Below are 20,874 nucleotides of genomic sequence, written 5' to 3'. Positions count from 1 at the left end.
CCTTTAGCAATTGCATTTGGCTAAACTTTCACGTTTAGTCAGTGTAAAAATCGGATAACCCAGCACGTTTTGTTCTGAAAACTGGCGGTAAGGACGATAAACGCAATGTTACTTCAAATCAACTCGAAAATCCAGACTCCAGACCCAGTAGAACCCACCGAAAACGAGCTATCGACAGCCGTTATTCTCATAATCGCTTGCTCGTGCTGGATCGTCGTCATAGTAATTCTCCTCGTCGTTCGCCAGTGCTGCAAAGTAAAGAAAAACAACGATACGAAATGAAAATCGAATGGGTGGTACTTTAGGCACGCGGTCTGTCGCCGAACTGTCCGAATAACTGCTGTCGTTGTCCCGAAGAAGAGGGCTCGTGCCTCAACGCCTGTCTCCAGTCCCTTGGAGAAAAGTGCGACTGTCGAGCACCGAGCACGAGAGCGTGGTGCGACAGAATATGCCCAACGAAAGAGGTCAGTTCGACAAGAGGGCGGAGCCTACGTCGTTACATTTTGATAATAATATTAATACTAATAATTAGTAATTAATTTTAGTGACAACAATGCTTTGTTCTTATACTTAGAGCTGTTGCGGTGCTGGCGACTGTTGCGGCGAAACTCCCGGTGGCTGCTCTTGTCCGCAAATGAATTGCTGTGAGCATGGTAGCTGTGCGGACTGTTGCACGTGTCCTGGGTGCCCCGACTGCAGCTGTCCGTCTTGCGAGGTAAAGCGGAGTCTAAACGCGGGAAAGAAAATTCATTTGTTTATTTTACTTTTGCAGTGCCCAAATTGTGACTGCGAGTGCCAGTGCGAGACAATTGCCTGCCTGTGCTTCACTATTAATCTAGGTGGGGGAGGAGGGAACTGATGTAAGAGATGTTTCTAATATTTTATCTCTTAATTGCTTTATCGACTAAGTACTGCTGTAGCATGTATAATAATCATTGATCAATTTATTGTGAAATACCACCTAAACCACAGTTAAAATTTTGGAGATTCTGCCCGTATGAATCAATCCCTAACGGTAAGAGTGCCCGTGAAATGGCTTAGATGCGTGTAAGAAAGTGGACATCACGTTCTCATATTATCCACTGTCATTTTTCATCACTTTAAACTCGGGAGAGGGGAAAAGGCTAGGCGTTTCTCGTCATGACCTTCTATAGACTTCGCCAAATTTCTTCATGTAGTTCTTGATAAATTCCAAAATCTTCATCCGAGTGTTTCCAGTGAATTCCAAGCTCAACGCCGACTTGCCCTGCTTCAGTTCTTTCTCCACGACGCCGTAAGTCAACTGAACATGCAGTACAAAACCCTTTCTCTCCAAATGTGGAAAAAAATACCTTTCTGGCCAAATGCTTGAAATCTTCAGCACTTTCAATCCTCCCACGAGGACAGTCCGGTCTGTAATGCTGATTCAGGCAGTGAATCACGACTTGCGACACCTAAAAAACAACAGAAAACATACGAATCAGCGTACTGCACTGACTGCACGCGCAAACCTTTGCACGAAATTCCTCTTTTGCTCTATTTGCCTTGTATTCCCTTTCCTTTCGTTCCCTCGCTGCGTCTTCTCGAATTTCGGCGGCAACCCTAGCGGCTACTGCACAACACGGCGACCAAATAACGCAAAACGTCGCTACGCTTGGAATTCTCTTTCTCACGTTTCAAGTCGGGAGAGGACAACGTGTCGTCGGTTTTCTCAGTCGCGGGATTGGCGCGAAGTAGATGATCCGAAGTCGAGCTCACCTTCCGTCAAAACGTCACCAAACAAATCGCTTCTCCAAACAACTCGTTACCTCCTCCGCAGGCTGAGCGGGTGACGGCACATTGATTTCATCCCTACCTGGCAATTCCCACCGACTTTCTCTACAAAAAAACGTCCAATGCACTGACCCATGGGACCCCGCTCGCTCGCTCGCTCGCTCGCTCGCTCTACGGTGACCTACGCACCTCGTCTTTGTATGATAATAATATTCTCTGCCCATCTCATCAACGGTTTTTTTCCAACCGGGTGGCAGTGGCGGCGGGGGTGGCGAAACGGGACCCTCGTTTTCCTCCTTTTCATCGTCTTTCTTCGCCGTCGCCGTCGCCGTTGCGGTGACAACGTCTTTCGACGGCGACGCAGGCCGAATCGTCGCCGCCGCCGCCACCTGCGGAGCAGCGACTTTGTCCGAAACGAGAGACGGCTGCATAAAGCCGCCGAGTTGTTGCTGAGCAATGACGCTGATCCCCGGCGTCGGCTGCGATCCGCCACCGCGCGCATTCCCGAGCTGAGACACCTGCATGGAAAGTTGCGGAGCAGGAAGAGGAGGGTGACCGCCGAAAGCCAAAGACGACGGCGGGTGCGATTGGACTTGAATCTGAAAAGACGGCTGCCATTCGTAATGCGTCGTTAGCGACTCGGCGGAAGGCGACTGCTGCGGCGTCGGCTCTCGATAAATATTCTGCATTTGAGAGTGAATTTGGTGGCGGAGACGAAATTGAAAAGCGTCCATTCGCGATCGAGACGACCTCGGAATATTGCCGCCGCCGCCGCCGCCGCCGCCGCCTCCCGTCAAACGAAAAATGGAATCGGGCGGCGTGCTGCTGTCGCTTCGTTCTCCCGTGACGACGTCGTCGTTGCCGCGAATCGGCTTCAACGAGCGAAACGTTCGCTTGAACTTCATGCCTTTGATCCCGTGATCGACGACGACGTCTTCTTCGTCGACGTCGGATCTGAGAGAGAAATAGAACACAGAAATTTTAAATTAATACATACGCTTTCCGATTTTCTGATTGACGACGCCGATGTCTCTCCTCCGGCGAACTGACGTCATCGTCGTGACGAGACCGACGCGACGAATCGTGCCGTCGCGACGACGACGACGACGACAGACGACGAAAGCGATCCTTCGACGTCGAACGCGATCGAGACCGCGATCGGGATCGCGAACGACGACGACGACGATTCCACCGTCTCGGTCGATCGTAGTGACGACGTTCGCGCTCTCTACTGCCATCATGCCAAGATCTCCAATGCGTTCGACTTTCCCATTGGGGCGATCGCCGGGGCGAGTCCCGCGACGGAAGACGACGAGCGGACTCGTCGGTTGCTGACGCCGTCAGCCGCGAGACGCGTTTGGGAATGCGATAAATCATCTGTAAGAAACAAAGAGATTACCTTCGCAAGTTTCATCTTGGAGAGCGCTTGCCTTGAGATCTTTCCATCCGTTCAACAGCGTCTTGGCCAGTTCCTGTACGCGAACGACTAGCGCTCGTAGCGCCTCTTCTTCGTCTATTCGAGATTCTTCATTCTTGTCTTCTTTTTCTACTGTCTCCGTCTCCGTCTCCGTCTCCGTCGCGGCTACAGCCATGCTGAGTATTCTTTCCATTACTTCCGATATGGCCGCTTCCAGATCTTCAACCTCGATTCCAATTTTCGGCGCGCTTACGTCAACGTGCGACGTACTCGCGTCTTCCTTGCTTGTTACTTCACTCGTCGGTGCCGAATCTGAAAGAACAATCCACCCGTCGTCGATTTCCTTCTCCGTCGCCCCGGCCTTGTTTTCCGTCTCCGTTTTCTCTTCAACAGGCGGTGGCGGCGGCGGCGGCGGCGACCCGTTTTCTCGATTCGCGACTTCTTCGCGCCGATCAGCTCCATCCTGACTACTTCCGGGAGTGGATTTCTCTTCCACCCACTTCTCTACAATTGGCATTATTTCCGTGACCGTGTTCTTACTCGCAATGGGCAAATGCTGCAACGTCTTCAGCACCTGCAATGTCTTGTCTCGAGGCATACACAACAAAAACGGTTTGCTCGCCAGTACCTCGTACTTGAACTGAAGCGAAACGTCTTCCATATCATCTAGCCAATTTTTCATTAACTTGACACTCTGTCTCTTCAAGAACTCCTTCAGACACTTTGGCTCCATAGTATTCTAATATACACTACAGCGTTAAAAATCCCCTCTTTTTTTCTCTCTCTCTCTCTCTGTCTCTACCTGAAGAACGCTCAATAATTTCAATTTTTCTTCGACCGATTCCGCGTTCAACATGAGCCGCGTGAAATCGCGCACGATGCTATCAGATTCCAACTGTTGCTTCTCGTTGACCATGTCTTGTAACTCCTTATCAAACTACGCCACCCAAAGACCGACGATTACGTTTCATAGATTGCACTTATAACGCCTTACCGGTGATAGTCCCGCCGTTTCTTCCTCAGACGCTTCCGCTTCGCTTCCCTGGTCCTCGGAGTCGGGACTTTTCGATCTCAACGGTTCCGATCTCGGACCGCGTTTTCTCGCCACTCTGCGCTTCCTCGCAGAAGCTAAAAATCGAGAATTAGCAATTTTTTCCGCAGGCGACGTCACTACTTCTCGGCTGTTCGCGCTGTTGCTGTTGTTTCGGTAGCGGCGAGCTTCCTCCTATGACTCCACGACAACTCGGCGCACCGCAGTAGCACTTTTGCGCTTTTCGACTGCAAAAAAGACGAGGCCATTTCGCGCGTTCGATTCGAATGCACCCGTTGAAAAATCGAACTCGTACCCGTATCTTTGAAATTGATAATCGAACGTGATCTCGTCGCCTCGTTTAATTCGTTTTATGGCGAAAAATCCGACTCTCAATTCGCCGCGAACCGTCCACTAAAAGAAGAATTAAACACGTGAATGAAATACATACATAAATAAATAAATATCTATTCTTGCCTTTTGAGTTTCGCAGTTGGGCTCGCAACTGTGATTAATGAATCGGGACACGTTGCCCTTTTCCGTCGCATCCACAATCTAAAACGCGACGTCGAGTAAAAAAAAATGCTCTCCCATTCTTCACCTCATTCACGGCCATTTTCATGAAATAATGATGTTTCATGTTCGCCTTGGCGTACTTTCGCGCTCTCTTTTTGAACTGCGACTCGGAGCAAATCTCTCCGCAATACTCGACCACAAAAGATCCACTTATTTTTATATAAAAGGAAATCGCCCTCGGGATATATATCAATATTCGAATGTCGACCGGCACCTTTCCAAGTCTTCAAGCGTTCTCAATCCCCACCCTTTTTTCTCCGTCTTGAAAACGTCGAGTTTGGCATACTGAGCCTGAGCAAAGAGCAGAGAGGATAAGACAAAAGATGTTGGGACGTCGAAAATATAGCTTCTTGCCCTCTGAAATCTCTGATTGGTACAGAACTCGCCACACGGACAATATTTCGGATTGCTACGCACACGAAAACACTTTTTATATACGGCGACATATCGTCTTTCTCTCGATCACCATTCGATCATGATAAGCCGATTGAGACAATCCTCTCCGCACGCCTCCTCGTCCAATTCTGCATTCGAAAAGTCAAAAACGCTGTCGCGAACGTCGACGTTCGAAGAGGAACTTCGTTACCGTAATCGTACGTGCATTCGCACACCATTCGCTTCGCTCGTTTCATCGCCTTCGTCGGAATTCTACACAAGTCCAAGCGGGTCCCCTCTCGCGTTTTTTCTTATTCCCTCCTTACACCGAATTGAGACGCACGTTCTCTTTTATTCGTTCGAACGACGGCATTTCGGGCGCCCGAGCGATTTCCATGAAGGAGGCGTCCGATGTCGACGTCGTCGAGTCGGACGACTGCGTGAGAGAGAGAACTTCGCGTGAAGAACGTTTGCCGCGCGCGCGCGTTCGACCTCGTTTGAGCTCGTCGAGCCGCTCCTGCTGCTCCTTTCGCTTTCGCTTGTACGCGACGACATTCTCCTGCGAGAAAGAGTCGGGTTTGGAGACGAATCGACGGCGTTGTGGCCGTCGAAATCGCAAGCGAGACGAATTCACGTGGCCGAGCACGTGCTCGGCGCTGAGGACCTCTCGCGGCGATGGCGAACGGTCCCAGCGTAGATCTATGGTCCCAGGGTAGACGACTCACCGCGTTCGACGAGCGACGACGTCTCGTTTCTTCGTCGTTTTCCCGGGTTTTAGCGCGTGATCTTGCGTAAAGCGCGCATTCTCTCATTTTATTAGATCAGTCAAAATAATCTTCGATATCGACAGAAGGATCCAGAAGCGAGTCTCCGTAGCAACTGAGGTCCATCTGATTTAAGATCAAATTTTCAAAAGTTTCCTGAATTGAAAATCGAATAAAGTGAAATTTCACAATGCGTCCATATACTGTACCTCTAAGTCCGTCTCTCCAACGAGAATTGCACCCTGCATTCTTCCGTTTTTGAGAACGACTTTAACAAATTCTTCTCCATCAGTGAATCGAAATAGCAGCTCATGCTCTGCACCCAGTGCATTGTACTTCCCCAATAGAACCACTTTGTAGCCAAAGTACTTAGTTGCGTGAGCAAAAAGCTCAAAACAGAAATCCATGGGAATTTCGTCGCCAGCTAAAACACAACAATAAATAAATCAATAAAAAATCCAAAAGACGTCCTCACCCATATTGGCCACCATGCACTGGGCAGCATAAGCGCCCATTTGCCTAGCTTGACTCCACAATCTCATCTATCATTATTCGAACGTAAAAGCAAGCAAAGACCTATCTTATAAATTACAGACCTGAAACCAAAGTTCTGCGGGCTTCCACGCGGCCGCGCACAAGTCCCCGGCGGCGTACACGTCAGTGCAGCTCGTTTGCATTTGATGGTCGACCAGAATCCCACCGTCGTCGTTAACGTTAAACTAGAACGCTTTTCTCTCGCAATGTGTCGTCTTTTCTTTTCTTAGGATGGCTGCTCACTTTGCAATAGCGTAGGAGATCGTCGGACGCCGGAACGACTCCCGTCGCCGATACAATAAAATCGCACCCGTAAATTTTCCCGTTTGTGAGCAGGGCGTAGACGGGCCAGTCTGCGCAAATCATGAAAAGAAACGGCGTCAAATTGTGAATTAATTAAACGGACCTAAACGTTCATCCTGTCGTTTTGCACGCGTAGTAAGTTTGTACTGCTCCGGTGTTAGAATTTCTCGAATTTCGCACTCGGTTTCCACGGAAGCATTCCTACGATGCTACGCGCGTAATAAAAAGGCATTAATAAGCCACGACGAGAACTACGGTGTAATGAGTACGATATTCACCTCTTTCAGTTGTCCGGCGAGGTCGAGTCCACTGCTCCAATCTGGACCGAGTGCCGCTCCTCTATCTTCACTTCCTCGCTCGCGCTCATTCCCTATTTCTACTCGCCGATTCTGATCTCCTTTACTCGCCACGAGAATTGTTTTTCCTTTGCTATCGCAGCCCGGGTCCTCGTACTTCATGAGGGTGTACTTGATCCGCTTCGTTGGACGCGTTTCGCCGCCACTCGCCTCGCTGTCTCCACCGCTCTTTTTTGTCAAAGCGGGAATAAAGAATCGAGCAGTTGCTTCGTCAAAGAACACGTGACTAATAGACGAGTCTTTGATGACCCACACGACGTGACATTGACCAATCTCATATCTATAAATGAATGAATGAGTAATTAGTTTTAATTAATACTAGAATTGTTAATCTGGCTCACGCTAATTCGGTTGCTATGCCTCCATTTCCAACTATTAGAATACGCTCGGCTTTTTTCAATTTTTCTTGAAAAGTCTACAAACTAGCACGGTCTCAATAGAAACTAGGCAGAAGACACAGTTACCTTGACACTTTCAGTATCTCTAATGCCAATGACGTGAGGATTTTCAAAAACAATCTAGAAGAACAAACATCTCCTTTCAACTAGAAAAAAAATTCGATTCCTCAATGGTCCACAAATGCACCTTTGGTTTAGCTCCCATACATAGACACAGTTTCTTGTATTTGATAGCGATTCGTCGTTTTTCTGTGCCCAAACATTCCTCCATTGTACTCACGTGCTGCTCCGGATCCAAGGCAACCAGTCGCGCTTGAAATGTGCTGACATTCGAAAATTGAGAAGATAGACACGATGACTCCCTCTCGACAACGTCAAAATCAGACAAAATTGTGGCTACCTAATAAAGCCGACACCTCCGTTCGAAAACTGTCTCTACTCTCTTCGCGAAGAGATCCCATCCCTCTCATCTTCGTCTACGTGTACGTACTTGCTTAAAATTGACGACGGATTTAACGAGAGAAGTTGCAGAGACAAGAGCGATTCGGGAATCGGGAGCCAGGGACGCCAGCTGCGGTAAGAAACCAATCCTTCGCCTGCAGAACGTATAATTAAAGTCTGCTAACCTGTTCTGTACACGAAACGCCCGCAATTCCTCCTCCAACGACGAGAAAATCGAAATCCATTCGATCGTGGGTCAGCGCGTTAGCATTTGTCACAGCCCGTATACTAGTGTATCCGCGGATCGCGTTAGATCTCAGCAGATCTCAGCTTAGATACAGTACGTAGACGGTCACTCACAAAAAAGTTTTTCAAACTCTTTTTACAATAGAGTAGCCGGATGCAGTAATTTCAATAATAATAATAATAATCCGTGCCACGTCATAAGATAAAACTACACACTTCCGCTTCTCTAGCACTCAGAAAATAAAAGGTCTAAATAATCTTTGCCTTTTCCATAATCGCAATCCCTCGATCCAAATTGCTAAATATATCATGATCCAAGCGACAAAACGCTCTAAAATTCTGCATCTCATTCCCGAGTACAGCACCCTTTTCCGCTAAAGCCTTTCTTACACAAGCAATTGCCATTCACCTAGAAAAACGACGCCGCAGTCAATTTCATATTCTTCCAGTTTACTACTGACAGAACTGGTTACCTTGTCACACTTATTATCTACCGATCCTTCAGCGCAGCAGTTGCACGCATGGCACGTGTTTTCCTTGTTCCTGCCGAATCCCCAAAATCCGTCCATACAGCGATCGCAGAAGTCGCCTTCGACGCCGGCTCGGCACCGACAAACACCGAATCGATAATCGCACACGTTACTAATCGATCCAATCGAATTACACAAGCAAGCTATATGAAAGAAGAAAGAGCGCCTGATGATCCCCACGCGGTGACTTAATAATTACGAAGTGACTTACGCAAACATTGAAAATGTCCCGCATCGCCGAAAAAGCCGTCCTTGCATCGATGACAAAATTTTCCGCCCGTGTTATGCAAACAGCGTCGACACCAGCCCGTCTCCCGATCGCACGTGGGAAACAGGCTCGTATCGACGTTGCCGTGACAATCGCACTTGCGACACTTCCCTAGTCGTCGTTTCGGTTGCCCGAAGTAACCGTTCTCGCACACGTTACACTGTCGACCGCCGTATCCTTTCTGACAAGCGTCGCATCTCAGCTGCTTGTCCGTTTCGTCCAAGTGACACGTCGGACTGAAGTTATTCGGCGATCCGAGCGGGCCCGGACAACGACACGGGCGACAGTTCGACTGTTTGCCATTGCGCGGCGTGCCGTAATAGCCTTCGGCGCACTTGTCGCAATGGCGACCGGCCGTGTTGTGACGACAACCGATGCACGTTCCCGTCACCGGATCGCACTCTTCCGAATATCCGTTGCACAAGCAACGACTTCTGCCCTCTATAAGAAAATAAATTACTATTTCGAAAATCTCTAATAATTACATAGATTGCTTCACCTGCGTTGCATATTCCAGCGTAAGCGACCGTAAGCTTGCTTCCCATGAAGCAGGCGATATTCCTCAGGAGGCACTCGCTGCCGTACGTGCGATTATCCGAGCCGCAGCGCTCTCCAAAGTCTTTCTCGTCCGGACACACGTTGTAGCAGACGCAAGCCGCAATCGGGGACTCGACAGAGACGCCGTGAGTAGACGGCGAAGTCGACGCCCGAAGAACGCATCGCTTTCCGGGCGGGCAGGTGATCGCAGAGCAAGGATCCGCTGGCGTAGCATTTGCTGCAGCAAACACGAATTAGTAAGAAACGTGATCCTTTTGTTTTTGCGCTTACTCGGTTTTAAGGGGTTTGTCAACGGAGATTCGGCCGTCGGGAGAAAAGGCCACGTATCAGGGTCTAAAGAGATAACAGTTTCCGCGAGGACATAATTGCTGCGGTTGCGTGGAGTTGATTTTATTATTTAGGCAATTGCCCATCAGTTTTTCCCCCCTTGCGCAGGATTAATACGCGTTATAAATATATTAATTAAACTAGTTTAATCTGTGCTTACGACTCCACAATAAATTCTACAGTTGCGACGTAACGTCTACACTGTAATTTATGCAATAATTAAGTTCTTCTCGCCTTGATACGACGAATCGCAGCACGATTCGTACGACGTCTTGCAGTGAAAGCTTTTCGCTTTCGATCGGCACGATTTGCCGTTCGTCGTCTTGCCACGATGACAGCAACTGCAACACTGGCGCATCGTTTTCGAACACGTGCTGTCGAGACGGGCCGGACACGTGCGACCAAGGCGCGCCATTTCGCGACCGACGCTGCAGCAAGCGTCCTCAATCAACGGTTCTACGTAAAAGAGGAATCGCTTAGTAAGCACTTAGCGACTTAGCTAAGGTCAATAAAAATAAACTAAATACACTGTTTGCATAGGACACCTTGAGCTAGATAAGTTCCAGCGATTTCCCTTTAACCTAACTTGCAATATTGTCAAGACTCGTTAGATCTGGCACTGATCTAGTCCATCTCAAAAATTGAGGATTTAGCTCGTTAACGCTACATTTTATTGCGTCTCAATGTACGTCTACGAGTAGACCGACCTGAGTTGACTGACGTCACCGAAGTGTCGGCTCGAACGCGAATCTTCCCAGCTGTCGCATTGACGTCAATGACGACAAAGCGAGAGTCGAGTCGTTGAAAAGCAACAAAATTCTTTTTAGTTCGTCTCCTCGTTTCCGCCGCCTCGCTCAATCTCGCCGCGCCGAACTGATAAAATCGTACGGGATTGAAAGTCGAACTGAGCAGCTCAACGTCGCCGACGGCCATATCGAACGCATCCGAACTCGCAAAAACGACGCGAACCGACGGCGAAACAACGCTCACGCGTTCGCCGCTCGTAAAAATCAACGACGGCGCCTTACCGCTAAACGTCGTGTCGACGCGCAGCGCCCCGGATGCCGTTCGTCGACTCGTCTGGACGACGGTGACCCGAACGTCCGTCTTATACGAATACGTAGCGTTCGTTTCCGTCGTCACGGTCGCGTCGTCGGTCGCAAGTTTCCGCCAACCGTCGGCGACGAGCCACGATAGGACGCTCGTCGCCGGAGAAACGAGAAACGCCGCGGACTGTTCCAGTTCGAAGACGATGTCGCCGAGATGAATTTCGACGTCGTAGGTGCCGTTCGCCGGATTGAACCAACCGTCGAGATGGCCGACTGCGATGGGAACGTGATTGATGACGCCGTCGATCGAGCCTCGAACGGAAAGAGTCTCCGGCGGAACATTTGCCGCGGTGGGAAGACTTGGGATAGGGGGGTCAGACGTCCTCGCCTTCGTCAGTGCAGTCGGCTCTTCTTGCCAATTTCGACCACTACTACAGTGATGATTATTTTCTAAGGGTGGAAAATAAAAACTATGTATTTTTGGTACATTTTCATTTTGCGTACCTTTCGTTTTTAACGTGCTCTGCATTATCAAATGGACTTGATTCGAATCCCTGTGAACGATGGCGTGCTGAAATCCAATCAACAGCGTCTGCGTCGTCGGCAACGGAACGTCGACAAAATCTCGACTTCGAAAAGCGATCGTCATCGAACGAGACAAAACGTAGGCGCTTCCGTCTGCGACGACCTGATCCAGTTCAAAGCCCGTATAAATGACGTCAAAATCTCCTTTCGCCGGCGAATTCGTCGATTTCACCATTTCGATCTCGTAACCGGTCAGATTCACGTTCGCATTTTCGAAGACTCGCGGTATCGATCCGTCGACGACGATTCGCGACGTTGTCAATCGATTTTCGCTCGCCGTTCTCGTCATCGTCCCGTCGATTTTCGCCTTGACGCGACGAGCGTTGCCGCGTCGATTTTGCAGCGTGATGACGACGTCGGCGCGAAACGCCGTCGCGTGACGATAGAACGCGCCGAAGCAGTCGGTCGTACTATCGGCTTCCGGCGAAATGATGAAGACGAGCGGCGCGACGAAAAAGGAGAAAACGAGTCGAGCGACGTTGACGTCTTTCGGCGTCGCCATGGTCGTTATGAGACCGAAGCCGACGAGACTTCGTTGATTGTTCAGCGCGCCGACGTCGAACGAGGAATTGGGAAAGATGCGCTTGGAGACGCGTCCGCCGATCGTCCCGATGCCGATGGTGAGGAATTTCTCCTCGTTGAGGCTGTCTGCAGTCAATGCAAAGAGGTGTACAGTACATGATTAGACTTTACGGGTAAGGAAGCAGGAAGTTCTCTAAGTCGCACGTTTATTTAGGTTGTGTTGTAACATCTTGTCTAATACAAATGCTGTTCTATGCGTCGGGCTACTTGTGTGCGCAAATCGATTTATAGAAAGCGTCTACAGTTTCACGCGCAAACTTCATTAGAAAACGTGCTCTCCATATTAAATAATTTTTTCGCTAAGTAAAGGCGAAGATAGCTAGCTACTCATAAAGCAACTTTTGGCATGAATGTGAGCGTTTCCAAAGTAGGTAACGGTATCAAGTGTACTACTAGTGCGTGGTGGCAATACATACATATTATCATACCTTGTGTTGGAGCTGTTGTTGCAGGAGCGTCGGTCGGTTTCGGCTCTAGAGTTCAAGCATATTACAACCGATCTACAACAAACATCCGCGGTATTACTCAAGCTATCCTCGCAGCACAGCTGACGGGCTGCGCGACACTCCTCAAAAGGCTTCTTCTTCTGCGCTTTGCACGACGACGCCGACGACAGCGATTGCGCGTCGTTCATCCCGCTCGTACAACACGAACAGCAATCGCGCACTATCGTTTGACATTGTCCGGGCACAAGAACGAGACACGGTTGATGGGATTTGGCGCGAATCGTTCCCATGGTGCAGCAGATCTTCCGCACGTGCGGCGGCAGCGGCTCAGGCAGCGGCTCAGGCGGTGGATCTAAAACGAGAAAAGAAAAGATTCGACATGGACGACGGCCAGCTAATTTTAGCAGCATCCGATTCATGCAGATGCACCGACCATCTGAACTGGAACCACGCTACACTAAGCCATTCCTGTCGTCAAGGTGCGCGACGGAGATGGCTTACAGTATTCATGAGCAATCAAAGGTGTTCGCATCGCAATTAACTCGTCGTCTATGGGTGCCAGCTGCATTCGCGATCGCGCCGCATACCTGGTTCGTACGTCGCCGATTTGCAGCATCGCGAAAATGCTTTTTTGCGACTTGCGCGTTTTTCATCTCGCGGCGGTCGACACTTATCGCCGTCGTCGTCGTCGCCGTCGTCGTCGGCGGCGGCGCGACCGGACGCAATGCCGCGACGGCAGGAGTTGCAGCAGTCGTCGCCGTTTAAACTGCGACACCTACGCGACATTCCGTACGCGCACGGCCGATCGAGTCGACCGTTCAGAATGCCGGCGTCGCAACAGGACTGGGTAATATCTACGTCACAAAATGAATAATTGCAACGAAAAGAAAACTAACGACGTTACCCTTTTTAGTCGGCGTCGTTACGCTCGGTTCGATCCACACGCCCAAATTTCGGTTTTTGAAAATCGAGACTTTGAGAATTTTTGCGTCGACAATCGCTCCACTCTGAACGTCGCTCTTTCGCGCCGTCACAATCGTCACAACGACGGCGTACGACACCGAAGCGCCGCCGCCGACGACCACCGTTCCCTCGCCGAAGCCTTCTAGCCTCGATCGATTCACCTGGACGAGAGCAATTCGAGAATGAGAATTTCGTATCGACGACTTGAACGACAGCGACGTGACGCGATCGATGGCGGCGTTGAATTTCTCCGACAGTCGTTCCTTAACTGTCGACTCGATCGACAGCGTTCTGTTGTCGTCGTCGAATTTTTTTCCGCGCTGAACGATCGTCACCGTGCCGCCGTCGCCGAAGAACGTCAGCGTCGACGTCGCGACGAAACCGTTTTCAATGGCGGCGGCGGAGGCGGCACCGCCTCCGCCGAGCCAACTGTAGACCGTCCAAAGCGACGGCATTAGAAGAAATCGGAGACGGTCCTTTTTGTCTTTTCCGTCGTTTATCGCTTCGACGTGCACGGTTCCGTCGCCGGGACGGGCGCCGACTTTGAATTCCGTTTCGACGCGAAAACTTCGTCGACGATTGCCGCCGCGGCATTTGATCGTTTCGCGAGCGTGAAACCTCTTCCTGACGCCGCCTCCAGCTCGTTTCACGAGGCGACCTAAATTTAGACGAGAGCGTTTGCGAGACATCGACTGTGTACACACACACAGTGGTAACCCTTCTCCATCGCCACTAAGCGATAGAAAAACATCTCCCACTGAGAACTGGGTGCTACGAAACCAAGTCGAAATCGCTTTTTATCTCGTTAGGACTCGATCGTTAGAACGAAAATTACGAATACTAATATGAGACGAGGGGGATCGTATCGACGAAACAGATGGACGAACGTCGTTCGCATTCCCCGTCTCACGCGCGGCCCCGTCGCGCAAAACAAGTCGCAGCCCCCGTAGAACGAGCGCCAACGAAAAGAAAAGCAAGAGTAAAAAAAAGGAATGACGCAGTCGTACGTTCCTAACACGGGCCCCGGCATTTAAAAATACCGATCGTTTTTTTAATCGTTTCTAAAGCGCGCAGACTATGCGATTCGTCGTCCGATTAAACATAGTTGTTCGTCCCCACGTGGGCCGTGCACGATCCGCGACCCCCCCTTTTTGTTAAGACCTCCCCCCAGCTTCGTTCTCCCCATTTCCTATTACTGCATTTAAGTCGCGCAGGTGCTCATATATGAAGCTCTCGACAATCGAGAAGCGAAGGATCGAAGCCCGGGCTTCGATTAGTCAACGAATTCGTCCCCTTACTGGTATAGGGCTACGCTTCTTTTTCCATGTTTGCATTCATTTGAATCGAAAACGCACGCGTGCACGCGCCGCTGGGTGGGGGAACAGGGGGAGGCCAGACCGGGCCGTCCGTCTGCATCGCGCGCGGCGAGGCCCTTGTTTGCCTTGCAGATCAACCGCCGTCGCGCTGCGCGGTCGTACTTCGTATGCATTATGCGCCGTCGCGACCACAGCTTTTCTTGTCGAGACGGAATTACAAGCGATGCCGACGCCAAGTTTTAGTAGCCGAAGGTGCATGAAACTGTAGTAGGGTTTTTACGATATCTGTCCGCGTTCTCTTTGCTTCGTCGCGAGGGGGATACTACTAACCCTCGAGAAATCAAGAGCGTCGAAGGAGCACGGTCTTGTTTTCGTCCCACTTATACATATAGATAAAAACGCGCGAGGACCCCGGCCAGAAAGCGACCACCCAGACGCTCCAGTTTCTAACCTCCAATAGGATGTCTTTCGTCGTAATTGTCGCCGATGTTCGCAACGACTTCATCGTGCGACGAAACGAGACGTCCCGCTGTCCCAAAGCGTGGCAGTCGTTCGCCGCGAACGAGACACGAAACCCCGCGCATTTTCGCGACGACGACGACGTACGTTCGACCGATTTCGAAGTCGGCGCACTCGACGAGTTCGTCGACGCCGCCGTCGACGCCGCCGGCACTCGCGTTGCGTCGTCGCCCGCACGACGCGATCGCCTCAGCGTTCAATTTCCGTCGACGGGAATCGTCGGCGACGGCGAAGTGCAAAACGCCGTCGTCGTCGCAGTTGACGAACGTCGCGATGCGTTTCGAAACCGATTGGGCGATCTTATCGACGTCGCGATCGACGATCGACGAACGCGACGACGGCACGCACAAAACGCCGGCCCAAACGGCGACGGCGAATAGACGAAGGCAAGAATGCGTGACCGAGGACGCTTGCATGACTCGGGGACGCAGGACGAAGAGGCCTAATGAAGCTAAGCACAACGGGATTATATCTTATGTATGCGGCGGTTTATGGGGACCTGGCTCCAGTACTCAGGTGTTCGTGTTGACGTGACTGCCCCGTTGCGAGATTACGGTACACTCCCCGCTGTACATAATCGAATCACCTATCCGTAACAAAAACAACGAACGAAGTCGTAAAGCTGCGTCGCTTAATAACCCATTCTCGAGAGTCGCTTTCCGGATTCCAAGCCGCTCCGCGGAGGGAGGAGCTCCCCCTTCGGGCGTACGATCGATAGGGCCTGTTCGAGAATTGCGATTCGCATCTGTGTTCCGGTCGTTTTGGTGACAACGACGCTCGTTTGTCAACAGGCATTTGCACTGCCTGCGGGGAGTTTGCCCGTTGTGCAAGGGTAAGAGGGTATGACATAAAAAATTTTTTAAAAAACAATGTTTCGGGAACTTTTCTCGAGAAATCTCGTTTTACTCGTCTCTAGGAGACGAACACTTTTATGACGGTCTCGACTTTGGTTTTACACATGGGACATTTATCGCGTTGATCTTCGAACTTCTTCAGATCCTCGTAGCAAGTTTCGCAGACGCAGAAATGACCGCACGGCACCATGACGTGCGTGTGAGGTCGTTGGGTGCACACGACGCAGAAGGACGCCGGTCCATCGTTACCGGTCATTTCCTACACGGGAGACGGAAGGGGGAAGGGCGGAGGAGAAAGGGAGGCGCCAGTTCGCTTGCAAAAACGTTTGTGTGCGGGCTGGAATGTCCGAGGGGACAGAAGTGAGCCTTCTGTGCATGACATGCGCGACCACTATCTTAAATAAAGGAAACGGTACATACCTACGGACATCAAAGAATGTCCTTTTATGGGGAAACGGGGAGCTCGCAGGACCGCCGGAGAAGCGTTCCTTCGCTATAAAAAGAACGCTTCCTCGCGGTGTGGTGCCTACGATTTTCGATACCCTTCGAGGTAGGGCTCACCTTTAACTGAACGCCAATGTCTCGGAGCTCCTTGATCTTCTCCGCCAATTTCTCGTCGTCGGGACTCTTATTCAAATCGCTGTACTCCTTTGCCAGCGTTTGCATTCTACGCAGAGCGGGTATATGTATGCGCCGGCAGGCCGGGAAAAAGGACGCGGCGTGCGTCGCGGCCCCGGGACTCGCCTTCTCAAGAGCTCTCTGTTCAGCTGTTCGATTCTCGTCTGAAGCGATTCCTTGACGCGCTCCATTTTCTTGTCTTGATCGTCCAACTTCGATGTCATCTTCTTTTGCTCATCGCCAAAGTAATCGCACCTTTTTCTAAGCAACAAGTTCTCCTCCTGTAGCCGACTATTATCTTTTTCGGCCGATTCTAAAAGCGACTGAAAAGGAACCGAAGAAAAGGTACGTAGACAAAGATTTTCTTATGCACGGAAAGCGTATTGCCTTGTATACGCCCGTTTCGGAGCGAAGTCTCGCTTCGTAGTCGTCCTCCACTTTCTTTCGCACGTCATCGTAAGCCGTTTCCTTCTCTGCGAGCTTCTTATCCAACCGGTCTTTCTACAAGACGTTCGTTAGATCGTCGCCTTAATTAATGCGAACTCGAGTATCGTACGCACAGTTGCTGACAGATCTTCGAGCTTCTGACGATGACGCTCCTCCGTCTCTCTCATGGAACTCTACGGGAAAAACCAAAAACGATCTAGAAATCTCTAAAAAAAATGCGTTGTTTTCGGACTTGGCTTCGTTGCGCCTCTTCGTGTAGCTGACGCTCTCGTTCCTTCCACCAGCCAAGCTGATCCATGTCCATGCCGCGCTACACGAAGAAATCACACACTTGATGTAAGAAAACATTTCTTTTCTTTAGACCGACTTCGTGCATGACTCGACAGAACGGATCGGCCTTTTCGTGCGCCTGTGCCGACAAAGCGGCGATCATGGCAGTCGTGCGAAGGTCGCCTGGCAAGAGACAGTTGATTACGTCCCAATACTTCCTTTTATGAATTACATAGACTAAGACGCGAGATATCTAACTAAACGCTTAGGAATCATTTCATTCGAAGAAACGTGAATCCTATACACTAAGCAGAAGTCCTATCCCGTGTATACCTCTCACGCGTCGTTCGCTCGGCACACGCGGAAGAATTGCCAGTGCAAGATTCGCTTCGGCAAAGAACGTCTAATAAAAAGGAGAAATTTCCAAATCTGTCGCAGCACACGCATCCCTTACTTCTCTCGACGCTTCCGCGTAGAGTCCGGCGACCGAATCGCGTTCGAGCATCCACGAAGGAACTTCGATTCGATGACCAGTAGAGGTGATCTGCGCGAGAGCGAACACTAAAAACCCGCTCTCTCCTCGATCTCCCCTCCCGTTTCAGCGATACCGTCATCTCCTCGGTCTCGACAATATCGACGATCGTCGTGGTGAACGCGGGCTCGACTAGACGAATCAGACTGGAGGCGTGTTCGAGAATTTCTTTCTGAGAGAGAGGGAGAGAGAGACGAGGAAGTGTCCAGGTCAATATTGGTACGTCGCTCCGAGGAGGTCATTCGCATTAACCTGGTCGTCTCTCAGCTCGGCGATTGGTATCTTCACTTTCGTATTTTCGCGATGTTGATTGAGCAACGAATCGGCGGTCGGCACTTGACCCGATCTGATGAGAATATCGAGGAGAGTTTGATTGCACAGTATGACCTGCAGAACGAGAGGAAGAAGGCATCGGTCATAACCTCTCTAAGCCAAACACAATGAGATGCATAAAATAACTCCGAAAGGAGGGGGAGAGAGAAGAGGAACGCATTTAATTGCCAACTTGCTATTACTGTACAAATGAATGGCATCACTCATTGCAGAGACGCCCTTCGCCCCGATTAGGGGAGACGAGGAAGTCAATACAATTCCCCTCACAATAAACGGACACCAAACAAAGGGCTAGGGTTACACCAAACAAAGATAGTCGCCTCACAGGAAAACATTACCGCGTTAATTATATTAAGGAAGAGTCGAGTAGGGGGGGAAACATAGTGGAAAATTCATCATGTTATGGGTACCACTGTACCTCTTTTTTAAGATCGTTGCTGAACTTCCTAAGCATATCAGCTGCAGCCGTATTGATCAAAGGAAACGCATCGGTTCCATGCTTCCTATTCAGAAAAAGAAAATACCGTTTAGAACCTCTGACATTCTGAATCTACCGAAAAAATTCCTGCGCAACGAGACCGGCGGCACGCTTATCGTCCACGTAAAAAGACGCCTGTCGAACGTCGCACGAAGAACTGAAAAAACGAAAAAAAGGTTCACAAGATCACATACATAAATACATCAAATTTACCCCTCCGATAACAGCTGATAGTATCGATTGACCCATTGCGGTTTCTGATCGATGGCCTTCGCCCACATCGAACTCACCTGCACAAAAAAAAAAGAAAAAATTGAGATCGACCCCCCCCCCCCCCCCCCCCCCGTAGATGACGTCACTTACCTGATGTTCGATTTCGCTTCGATGAACAATGGCGCGACGATCGCGATCGAGTCGCAGGCTCGTCATGTCGGCGCCGGCGTGGAGACCCTCCTTGCTGAAATCGTTCACCCAGATGCCTTTGACGTAGAGCTGACCGGCCATGTGAGAGTCCATGATGAGGGAGCCTGAAAGAGGCAATGATTTTCCAATATCCATGGAAATGGCAATGCTAATTTCGTTTTTGGCAAACCTTGCTCCGTTTGGACCACCTCGCGCGGTCGTTCCAGGAAAAGAAACCGTTTTGCCTAGACGCGCGCAAACGGAATCCGTAGATGAGGACGTATGACGACGAGTTCATGCATCGATTAATCAATTAGTCGGTTAATCAGTGATGCAATCAGCGGATGAAGGGGGATTTTGCACTACTGTGGCCGGGGCAGATGTCTAATGTAATAAATCCTCGCGACGTGCTGTGGGGAGAGCGAAATTGTGCGGTTTGGCATGATTGGGAAGCTCCGCCCGCCCGTCTCCCCTTCCCACCCACCGTGTGGAATACTTACTAAGTCATGCCACTCTTCTCTCTTGATTGGCCACAATGACGTGCACGTGTCGCCCAAGTCCAGCTCAATAGGACTGGAATCGAACATCAAAAAAGAAAGAAATTAAAATTCAATATGTTATTTAGGAGGTCTCACCAATCTGGGAAAGCGCGGAAATCGTCCTTGAAAAGAACCGACGTTCGATCTAAGGAGGCGAAATAAAAATCAAAGTCGAAATTTTTCAATTCGAGAGAGGACGTCCGCGTACCTGTGACGTTGACAGTCAAAACTCGCGTATCCTGAAATGTGCTGTGATTTTGCAGGCAGAATTCCCATCGATCCTTGCTCGTCTCCATGAACACGCGTCGACCTTCGCGCAACAAGGCAAGTGCACCGACTTTGAGACCCTCACCTACGAAAGAAAAGAAAAAGAAACTAGGAACCCCCTTGACAACAAATATCACTGTACTACAGAAACTTAAGGAATATATATATATATATAACAAATAATAGGTATTGGGGGCCCTTTTTTCCGTCTCGTACCGAATTGCCCGATAACGTCCTCGCATCGGGCCTTCTTCGAATAGCCGAGCAGAAGAACCTTTCGCGCGAGCGTCGTCCGATGATTGACGAGCGTGAGACGCTGCGTGCTCTCGTCGAAGTGAATCTCGCCGAGCGGCGTGTACGTCTTCTGGCCGCCGCTCGTTTCGTTCGCGCGGGGCACGTCGACGGACGCCACGTAGGTGTGCACGTTCCTCTGGCTCTTCTAACGCGACAGTGTGACGGCGCGACGACGCGATTTTCCGCCGCGATTTTCTCGCCTTTTTCACTTCGATTTTCAACGGGTACAGGGTTTGTCGTATGCTCTCGCGCATCTCGATGGCCCCGTCGTACCAATTTTGAACGAGCTCGCGCACGCCTTCCCATAGCTTCCACGAGCCGCTGTAGTCTTCGCATATGGACAGGCATATGCTCGACGTGATGGAGTCTTCCATTGAGGTAGCTCCCGTATAAAAGAACACCGAAGTCCCCGTAGTCGGAGATATCTCGAGCGGCAATTTTTAATTAATCTAACGTTTTTCTCCGTTCGGGGTGTCACGAGGCCCAATATAAATCCACAATAGAT

At 50.2% G+C, this 20,874-nt stretch overlaps 5 protein-coding genes and 1 long non-coding RNA gene across 6 annotated transcripts; 2 read left to right on the top strand and 4 right to left on the bottom strand.

The window, feature by feature from the left end:
• Positions 1–78: 78 nt before the first annotated feature.
• Positions 79–966, top strand: LOC136190058 (keratin-associated protein 9-2-like; the record flags this gene model as incomplete). Its single annotated transcript, XM_065978132.1, has 5 exons — positions 79–87; positions 136–255; positions 306–464; positions 575–715; positions 773–966. Coding segments are annotated over 5 exons (516 nt in total), but the record flags the coding sequence as incomplete, so codon positions are not given.
• On the bottom strand, positions 925–5,926 carry LOC136190227 (histone-lysine N-methyltransferase SETD2-like). The gene is made up of 22 exons (XM_065978327.1): positions 5,876–5,926; positions 5,643–5,709; positions 5,477–5,586; positions 5,362–5,423; positions 5,242–5,299; positions 5,130–5,184; positions 4,990–5,066; positions 4,801–4,924; positions 4,677–4,754; positions 4,516–4,613; positions 4,344–4,447; positions 4,164–4,297; positions 3,972–4,106; positions 3,798–3,908; positions 3,183–3,743; positions 2,750–3,129; positions 1,942–2,706; positions 1,788–1,857; positions 1,653–1,737; positions 1,491–1,591; positions 1,332–1,433; positions 925–1,282 (listed from the first exon to the last, which is right to left on the bottom strand). Exons 2-22 carry the CDS (start codon positions 5,703–5,705, stop codon positions 1,139–1,141), a joined length of 3,417 nt encoding a protein of 1,138 aa, XP_065834399.1. The 5' UTR covers positions 5,706–5,709; positions 5,876–5,926; the 3' UTR covers positions 925–1,138.
• Positions 5,927–5,942: 16 nt separating this feature from the next.
• LOC136190232 (pyridine nucleotide-disulfide oxidoreductase domain-containing protein 1-like) lies at positions 5,943–8,198 on the bottom strand. Its single transcript, XM_065978333.1, has 12 exons — positions 8,132–8,198; positions 7,996–8,076; positions 7,693–7,905; positions 7,572–7,625; positions 7,449–7,522; positions 7,030–7,387; positions 6,855–6,960; positions 6,692–6,801; positions 6,511–6,633; positions 6,390–6,456; positions 6,124–6,338; positions 5,943–6,070 (listed from the first exon to the last, which is right to left on the bottom strand). Exons 1-12 carry the CDS (start codon positions 8,189–8,191, stop codon positions 5,972–5,974), a joined length of 1,560 nt encoding a protein of 519 aa, XP_065834405.1. The 5' UTR covers positions 8,192–8,198; the 3' UTR covers positions 5,943–5,971.
• Positions 8,199–8,339: 141 nt separating this feature from the next.
• Positions 8,340–15,968, bottom strand: LOC136190225 (uncharacterized). The gene is made up of 14 exons (XM_065978325.1): positions 15,835–15,968; positions 15,268–15,786; positions 13,442–14,158; positions 13,125–13,391; positions 12,617–12,889; positions 12,520–12,564; positions 11,429–12,157; positions 10,583–11,374; positions 10,110–10,331; positions 9,819–9,881; positions 9,490–9,765; positions 8,934–9,431; positions 8,666–8,865; positions 8,340–8,601 (listed from the first exon to the last, which is right to left on the bottom strand). The coding sequence occupies exons 2-14, from the start codon at positions 15,749–15,751 to the stop codon at positions 8,539–8,541; spliced, it is 4,629 nt and encodes a 1,542-aa protein (XP_065834397.1). The 5' UTR covers positions 15,752–15,786; positions 15,835–15,968; the 3' UTR covers positions 8,340–8,538.
• Positions 15,552–16,608, top strand: LOC136190236 (uncharacterized). The gene is made up of 2 exons (XR_010670527.1): positions 15,552–16,167; positions 16,252–16,608. It is a non-coding gene; the product is annotated as an uncharacterized lncRNA (long non-coding RNA).
• LOC136190230 (uncharacterized) lies at positions 16,169–20,746 on the bottom strand. Its single transcript, XM_065978330.1, has 21 exons — positions 20,570–20,746; positions 20,292–20,514; positions 20,017–20,160; positions 19,905–19,953; positions 19,770–19,842; positions 19,460–19,514; positions 19,231–19,394; positions 19,081–19,157; positions 18,944–19,024; positions 18,808–18,892; positions 18,309–18,443; positions 18,133–18,228; positions 17,979–18,068; positions 17,858–17,927; positions 17,622–17,707; positions 17,487–17,564; positions 17,368–17,427; positions 17,195–17,308; positions 16,934–17,130; positions 16,751–16,856; positions 16,169–16,448 (listed from the first exon to the last, which is right to left on the bottom strand). The coding sequence occupies exons 1-21, from the start codon at positions 20,741–20,743 to the stop codon at positions 16,248–16,250; spliced, it is 2,358 nt and encodes a 785-aa protein (XP_065834402.1). The 5' UTR covers positions 20,744–20,746; the 3' UTR covers positions 16,169–16,247.
• Positions 20,747–20,874: the final 128 nt, after the last annotated feature.

This window comes from Oscarella lobularis, chromosome 8 (genome assembly GCF_947507565.1).
Source record: "Oscarella lobularis chromosome 8, ooOscLobu1.1, whole genome shotgun sequence".
NCBI lineage: Eukaryota > Metazoa > Porifera > Homoscleromorpha > Homosclerophorida > Oscarellidae > Oscarella > Oscarella lobularis.
The sequence above is the reverse complement of the archived record's forward strand: the minus strand, read 5'-3'. Positions and strand labels throughout refer to the sequence as shown.